This window comes from Vigna radiata, chromosome 8 (assembly GCF_000741045.1).
Source record: "Vigna radiata var. radiata cultivar VC1973A chromosome 8, Vradiata_ver6, whole genome shotgun sequence".
Classification (NCBI taxonomy): domain Eukaryota; kingdom Viridiplantae; phylum Streptophyta; class Magnoliopsida; order Fabales; family Fabaceae; genus Vigna; species Vigna radiata.
The window spans coordinates 44632583-44641354 of record NC_028358.1 but is presented as its reverse complement, the minus strand read 5'-3'; the positions used below and the strand labels follow the sequence as shown (position 1 = coordinate 44641354).

Genomic DNA, 8772 nt, shown 5'->3' with positions numbered 1-8772 from the left:
TTAGTTTATGTGTGTGTATATATAAATTGTTTTTAAAAAAATAAGGCATGTTATATATATAAAGTAAAATAAATTTCATAAATTTCAATTAAAAATTTATTTAATTGTGTATATATATTAAAAAGTAAAATGTTCATAATTTGTGGAAAAATTAAATATATTTTTAACCATTAAATTTTAATGTAAAACTGAATTCTAGTCTTATCTAAAACTTTGAATTATTTTTATTTTTAAATATTATTAATTTATAAGTCTAATCATTGTTACTAAATAACTTTAAAAAATTATTGATTTGATTAACAACATTTTTCCATATTATAACCCACTACGGATGGTCGCTTAGTGAATTAATTCAATTCGACTCATTTATTAGTGAGTCAGAAAAATTTGAGCCCGACCCGATCCACCACAGGTTAGTAGATAAACGGGTAGGGTTCCTGACTCACTTGATTCGCATGAACCGAGTTGAAATCTGACTCGCATAAAAAATACAATTTTTTTAAACCCAATCCGACTTGAACTCGTAGTGAGTCAATTGACCTGGTGTGACCTATTTTGACAATTCTATATATATGTTTATATGCTTTACATGGACATACATGACAACAATGTTTGTCATATCAATAATCTTTAACATTATTAATGACAATGGCTATATTCTTTTGTTTTAAATTATTAGAGACTGTATAATATCAAAAATTTTAGATAGAAATAAAATCTAATTTCATTCCATACACTAAAAATATATTTAATATAATGAAAGAAAAAAAAACACCATGTAACTGAGAAATAGATATACCAAAATACAAAACATAGACTAGCAACAATTCCTTTGAAAACTTTTATTATGTTGGTGTGGCTAAAGCTAGAGAGGAGAAGATGAATGAGGAAGAAAGATTTGGCCATAATGTGAAGAGAAGTCCAAGAAATATATTTTTGAAGCCAAATGATGGAATGTGTATTCTAAAATATATATAGTTTTTAGAATATATTTTTGAATATTCATTCGAGAATGTATTTTAAATATATATTCTGAAAGATTTTTCTGGATCTGTAAACGAAATGATTAAAAAAATATGGTGCAGACGTAATTTTTAACTTTTTATTGTGATTTTAATTAGAAATAATTTTGGATTTATATATTGTATTGGGGTGTAGGAAGAAAAAAGCAAAGTAGACGAAGAAACAATCCTATTTGATGAGCTTATAAATTGTAAATTTAGCCCAGCCCATCTATAATGGGTGAATTCAATGGTTGAATAATCTAAAACAAAATATAAAAAAAGTTTTAATGTTGCATAATATACAATTGAGAACATTATATGTGTTTCCTTCAAAGATGAGTTAATCATTTGAAGATAAGGGAATCAATCATATTCAGGAAAAAAAGCAAGAGATTGTGTTGTTTTTCTCATTTTCATCAGCTTCAGGTCAAATACAGCTTTAGCTTTAATTTCTGCTGTATGTGTCTCTGAACCTCAAGAATTCAAAATATCTTCTAGTCATTTTACAAACTTGAAGTTAGCAATGGCTCAAGTCCCACATGGATTAAAACAAAAATTGAAACTGACAGAAGCTACATTAAAATGAGATTGCAGTGGTCTTAGTAAAGTATCTTTGCGCTTGGGGCAATGACGCAGCTAGTGAGGTTCTAACCGAGGCGCGTCTATTGCTGGTTGAAAACTATTTCCAAACCCCCTCTTAGGCCTGGGTTCAGCTTAGGCCTTCGAGAATTTCTGGAAGGGCTCCCTTTGGGGTAAAGTCCTGCAATTCTCGTTTAAGTTTATTGTAAGTCTAACTATCTGTTTGGTTCAAATATATTCAATTTGTATGGGTTACTTAAAATTTTAATAATATTAAATCTTCTGATTGTGTGGGTTATATGTATTAGTTGGTAGAAGCTGTTGGAGTTGGTTTGACTAGAAATATTATATTATATTTTTTGTTCATTTGAAACAATTAATTGAATTTGCTAGGTACATTTGAAACAGATTAAGGTTGATTTAAAGGTATATTGGAATAACAGATTAAGGTTGATTTAAAGGTATATTTGAATTAGATTAGATTTTTATTCAGCTTGGCATACTTGAGTGCCTTTATTACAATGTATCTTGTTTATTTATGAATTGTGAAAATCCTACAGTTGTTAAAAGAACTTTTTTTTTTCTTTCATATTAAAGTTACTTTAAGTGAATGATGTAACGAAGGTGTAAAGCATCATTCGTAAAGTTAACTTATAACTGCAAACAGTTCTTTCATATCTCCATGAAACTGTACAACTACCACACCCTAATGAAGAATTTGCCAATCTTCTTTTCCACAAATCATTGATTATATTAAACACTCATCTTTACCACTATCACCACATGACTTCTCAGCAAGCTCACTTTATGACATGATATTGCTTGTTATTATACTCTAGATCCAGAAAAAAAGCACTAAGATTCAACTGAGATGATGTAATGCAGCTAATCAGGGTGCTCCATCTTTTATTTATTTTCTGGTTTAATTTCCAAAACAATTTTGCTCTCCACTGTGGAATCATGCTTCCGATGATATAAAAACATTTGTCTGGACCTCTAAAATCAGACTGACATTGTTTTTTTAAGAGAAAAAAGCAACCAAACAAACAGTCGTTAAGGTTATCCTGTCAGGACCTTTTTACCAATCAAGGTTGCTGATGATCCGAGGTTGAGTCATCCCACAAAATCATCAGCTTCAAAAGTCCATTAACATATACTTTGATCATACCACTCAATGTAACTACTCAACCACAACTTCAATGCAAAGTAAAAATTTCTTTTCATTTCCTGACAAAGATCTAATTTTCAATACTATAAGGGACATAGTCTTTCACAAGGAGTCCAAAAACATTGCCAGTATCCTTGTAAGTCTAAGACATCTTTCCATGTGAAGGATTTATGAAAACCGTGCCTGATTTTCATTCAAGGACTGGTTTTTTTGAAAGTGCAAGTATATTTCTCCTTCCTTCAGTTTATCAGATGAAATTGCAGTGAGACTGGGGCAAACATTTTAAGCTCAGCGGCTCATATTTTTCAAGAGGGCATAGGTGAGAGAGTGTTTGAACACTTTTTCAGTGAGATGGAGAGAGGCCATTGAAAGCTTTCAAGTGTTATCTGTCCAATATATTTTATCAAGAGTATGAAACAAGGCCTGAAAATTTTGACTTTTGGTTTATAGGTATCCTGAAATATCCAAAAACTTTGAAATATCTTCAGCAGACTTTCTTCTTGGTTGAGTGGTAACAACCACTGTTTGAGGTTGAAATACCAGAGCTGCTAAAAAACATGATAAATGACAGTTACTATTGAAGATATTGGACTGTCTTTGATAAAACAATCCATTGTGTTGGATGCATCAAATTAGTCTGTGGCAGCAAATGGAGGTGCCATTTGAATTGTAGAATTGGTTCTAGCATATTGTGGACTCCAGTTGCGAATACAAAAGTTCATCATTGGTGTTTCTTTATTGCAGAAGACAAGCCGCATGACTGGCTTTTAATGCTAACTAGTTAAGGATCAACTTTAGAACATTTTTTGTTCAATCATTTCTAAATTGATCATGTAAATATTTTCAGAACCTCTTTACAAAATTGCATTAGAGTTTGTATTCTTTTAATCCAGTTCATAAGTTAAATTTGAACTTAATTATTTTACTGTGAATTTGTTCTAAGTGTTTTTGTTTCTCAGTGCTCCTTATTTCACTTGTTTTGGTACAACGTTGTTTGATTTCATTTCTTATATTTCGCAGTGCTACTTATTATAGTTTTAATACTGATCTCACAACATATGAAACGGGATAAGTTGGTCCAAATCATGCAGTCTACACATTTGGTCTTGTTTTGGGACTGAATCGTGACAATGTAACCTCCTGACTAAGAAGAATTTGTTAACTTCTTCCATAAGTGAACAAATACACAAAAGAATGTCCATTCTCTAAAAATAGAAATATTTAAAACAGATTTAAATAAGTTATCCTAATATCTACAATAGTAATGCATTGAAGACGTAAAACTCCTTAAACTTAAAGAATACTACAATCAAACTCTTAAGAAAAAGGACAATTCTCCATCCTGGTGTACAATTTTCAGTGGAGTCAATTTTTCTCAAGCAAAAGGAAGTAAGCTCTAGAACATGGTCGATTCTCTGCAATTTCTTATACATGTAAACCATTTGTAGGTACCCATTTGAAAACGCCAGCAACTGAAACTGGAAAGTACTAGATAATGATGCAAAGATAATATATGTATATCAATTCATTGAATTTGATCATTCCTTCCAAATTTCAAAGCACAAAACTTTAATTCCTCTTTAGCAAGTGTAATAGAAACAATTGAAGAAGATGATTTTGGCCATTCGCTTTTCCACAAAGCTTTGAAGTATGTCGAACATTCTTCTGTTCCTAAGCACATGACTTTCAAAGCCAACATGCGGCTGCAGATTACTTTCCATTTCTGTCATAAACAATTCCACGTTCCCTTGTTATATTCTTTTACATTATTTATCCCTAACCATAATCACATCCCTGTCAGCAGCTCACTTTATGATATATGCACCTGACCCAACAAGAAAAGCTGATGGCTTCGTAAATGACTGTCTGAGATTTAGTTTGGTCTCAAACCACGTGAGAGCATGGGCACAATGCTTTTAGTTGCTGATGATATCAATTTCTTCAATGATGAGTCAATCACTCAAAAACAAGATAAAGGGATATAACTATATACAGAGAATGGTCCCCTTTTTTTTCCCTTGAGAAAAAGCAACAAGGATTCTGCTGATTCTGTTGTCTCCCACATCACATGTTGGCACATGTCCAGTCACCTTGCCTAATGCTTACTGTTGAAGGGTGTACGTGAATCTTAAACGCCATGCAATTGCCATCTTGAAATTCCACAAGAAGTCTTAAACAATATTTTAGCATTGAGATTTCATGAATTTAGTTCAATCTTGACCTGTGTTAGACAAAGGAATATGTTAATTAAGCGTATATGTTAACTGCAATAAATGGTATAAATTAGGTAGTTCAACCGATAAACTTTCATCATCTCTTTACTTTTTTCCTCACAAGAGAATATGCCATCAGAAAGTTCAAATGCCAACTCATAAAGCTCTGGTGACACATCCTCACATGAGGTGTGTATTCATCATTTACTTTTTCTTGCTTGATTTCCAAACATGTTTCCAAAACAGTGCAGTTATAGATTGGTTTGTGTGATAACATTTGGCAACATACTATAAGCAGGAATGCATTTATTTCCTTACTTGGATCAATCACCATGGAACCTTGCTCTTGAAGGTATACAAACCTTTCTCTAAGCCTCTTAGAATTAATCTTTAAGACTCCTTTTTTAATTTTGAAAAGGTTGACTGGCTGTGCTACTTTTTCCTGAAAGCAGCCAAACAATCCATGCATCAAAATATTGTCTTGAATAACTTTCCCTTTAAGTTGTCATGCCAATGCCTTTACATCTATCAAATGGTGATCTAAGGTTGAGTCATCACCCCAAAGGTGAGATTCACCTCCTAGTTTTCATCTCCTTAAATACCTCTTTAGAATAAGAGGAACCATCAACCCAAGTGAACATATCTTCCATACAAATCTACTAGAGCTTCTTTCACCCTGGTTTCTCTGATACAGCAGAAACTGCTATCACCTCGGAGACTGTTAGGCTAAATCTGGTAACAACACTAATCACCAAACATGCAGACCTCACTTCTTCATAACCTAGTTGTTGGAACTCCAGCCATCTCGGCAACTTATGATCAAATTCAAAAACCGGTTAACAGATACTTGCCTGGTCCTGCTACTCAATGCCAACGTTCAACCAAAACATCAAAACAAAGTAAATTTTTCTTCTTTACTGACAAACATCTTTGTTAAGACTTATTTACATATACCTGAAATTGTTTAGCTTGGTGGATGGAACTGATTCTATTTATGCTACTCTGATATTGCAGTGAGACTGAGGACAGATATATCAGAAACTGTTATGAGAAAGTTAAGCCTAGGGGCTCGAATTCTTCGAGTGGGGGGAGTGGAAAACGTGTATAAGCAGTTTTTTAGCGTGAGAGAAGGAGAGAGGCTTTTGAAAGCTTCAGAGTGTTATCTGTCCACCACTTCTGGTCCTTTAGCAGGTTTTCTTTTCATATCCACAGACAAAGTTGCATTCTGCAGTGAGAGATCAATGAAAGTCTTTACTCAGACAGGCCATATGTTGAGGATCCGTTATAAGGTTAGTGACGAACTTCAAAGCAATCTTTTGCACTTTAACCTTCTGTTGGTAGTTCTCTAACTAACTTCTTCTCAGTAAAAATGCACAAGTTGATTTTTTGACTTACAAAAAATTTATTCATTTTACCTCCTGATTTCTTCTCCTTGAAGAACTTTATCATAGCCATCTTCAAATTTCTCTGTTCCTCCTTATCCAAGATTTGTTGAAGTTCTGAAGTATATTTGGAAATATGCAGGTTGCCATTCCACTGAAGAAGATAAAGTGTGTGAATCAAAGTAAAAATGTTCAGAAGCCAACCCAGAAGTACATAGAGATTGTCACAGAAGACAACTTTGATTTCTGGTTTATGGGTGTCTTAAAATATCAGAAAACCTTCAAATATCTTGAGCAGGCACTTTCACAAGCTTAGTGAGCTGAGTAGCAAAATCCACTTTTCAAAGTCGAAGGTTCATGTTGAGAGGACAAACAGACACAAAAGATGAAAGCTAGAATTTGAATCCTGTCATTGAAAATGTTGTGCTTTGGTAAAAGGGATTTCACTTCATTGTAAATAGGAATGGATGACAACAAATCTCATTGTGAATCCAAGAATTCACCATTTGGAACATCATTTGTTGCGGAAGGGACAAACTTTTCTTAGAGCTCTGTGAAGGAAAAACAGAGAGAAATTTGAGGGTCAATTACACATTGATTTATAAGCTTTTAGTCAAATTTATGTATAACTATTCAGGAGTTTAATGATTATGTACAGTGATTGTAAAAAATCTTACATTGTCAACCAATAAATTAATTCTATTAGTATAACTTTGCACGTTCTGACTTCAAATACTATAAATTCCCAAGAAGACAACAGTCATGTGAACTTCACTTCGATTGTGCATGAATCGATTTACAACATAATCAATAAATTTGGTATCTTCATTCAACCTTCGTGACCGAGATAGCAAAAAACAATATATTTTAGGTTAAGAATGGCAAGTATAGATCATTTTTTTATAGAATTTTCTTTACTCTGTCCAACTTTATCTTATGATCTAAGGTTGAGTCATCCACCAAAGGGTCAGGATTCAATAAAATCCAGGTAGTTGAACTTCTTTATCAATGTATTTGAATTTTTTTAATTTAATATTTAACTTGTTCTTTGTTACACTTTCATGAATTGAGTCTGACCAACTAGCCTAATTCCAAAACATTGTAATATGTAAAGAACTTAGCTTTTTACTGGAACAGTATGTATGAAAAATAACTTTCCTCCTTCCTCTAAAATTGAAAATATTTGGAATATATTTTTGGATTGGTGTTAAATAATTGTTCCAAAATAACATTAACAAGAACTGTAGCAGCAAGTTACTCATATTTATTTTTTTCTTTAAGGCAAGACTTTACATATCCAAACTTTAATAAGTATTACAAAGAGCATTCCTTTCTTCTATTACTAAAAAAATCCAAAACTTAATTTAATATTTCTTCTGACCTTTTCAGCATTCATTTTTATTGTATATTGTTCTCATAGAAATGGAGACTTTTGAAATTTTAAATATTCTATTTTTTCTTAAAATAAATAATAATGTAATATTATCGAATATAATAAAATTTATTGAAATATATATAGTACATACATATCACCTTTACACATTAAACAATTTCTGCAAATGCTTTTCATTACTGTGAGGATGTCAAAAACTCTTCTGATACAAGAGTTTCAAAGCCAACGTGCTGTTACATATGCTTTTCATTTCTGACTTAAACATGAAACAATTTCACATTCCATATAGATTTACCATTTTTTTCTCTTAATCATCCCTTCACTCACAGCCCTGTCAGCATTCTCACTTTATGATTGGATATATTTTGACTCAACAAAGAGCACTGATGGCTTTGTTAATGACTGCCTCAGTTTGAAGTTTAGATTCAAACCCCCAAAGGCATCAGAGCGAGGTTTTAGACTAATGACATCAATTTCTTCAATGGTAAGTCAATCACTGAAAATAAGATAAAGCATAATCTATATTTGGGGAATGGAATGATCCCTTTCCCCTTGAAAAAGAAAGAGATTTTTGTGTTGTCTCCATGTCAGCATATATGTCAGCTTGCCTATCTAGTGCCTACTTTGTGGACATCATATGCACCCTATGCAATACCCAACTTGGAACTTTTCATAAAGTCTTAACATTATTTTAGCATTATTCTTTCATGAATCTAGTATCTCATTCAACCTCCTGTTATAGACAGAAAAAATTATATAATATTTACATTAATTTTGCAAAAAGTTCACATAGGCAATGAGATAGACTTAAGAACTTATTCCAATAATCTAAATATAAATCTAAATCTTGTATTAATAGAAGTGTGACAAAATTAAACATCAAATAAAAAAGAATACTCATAACTCAGTGTTTTGAGGTTTTAAGTTGATGTTATTCATATTACATACATATAATATCTGCATAATGAATCCTTCAGAACATTTCCTAATGTAACTCTGAGTTTCAAAGCAGACATTATCTCAAATGTAATAG

The 8772-nt window shown here is 32.1% G+C and overlaps 2 protein-coding genes across 2 annotated transcripts; one reads left to right on the top strand and one right to left on the bottom strand.

The window, feature by feature from the left end:
- Window positions 1-1409: 1409 nt before the first annotated feature.
- On the bottom strand, window positions 1410-4890 carry LOC106771514. The gene is made up of 2 exons (XM_014657507.2): window positions 4842-4890; window positions 1410-1764 (listed from the first exon to the last, which is right to left on the bottom strand). The coding sequence occupies exons 1-2, from the start codon at window positions 4888-4890 to the stop codon at window positions 1667-1669; spliced, it is 147 nt and encodes a 48-aa protein (XP_014512993.2). The 3' UTR covers window positions 1410-1666.
- A 196-nt stretch (window positions 4891-5086) lies between these two features.
- LOC106771086 (GEM-like protein 4) lies at window positions 5087-7060 on the top strand. Its single transcript, XM_014656986.2, has 4 exons — window positions 5087-5153; window positions 5263-5863; window positions 5979-6253; window positions 6489-7060. Exons 2-4 carry the CDS (start codon window positions 5722-5724, stop codon window positions 6660-6662), a joined length of 591 nt encoding a protein of 196 aa, XP_014512472.1. The 5' UTR covers window positions 5087-5153; window positions 5263-5721; the 3' UTR covers window positions 6663-7060.
- The last annotated feature ends 1712 nt before the right edge of the window (window positions 7061-8772 follow it).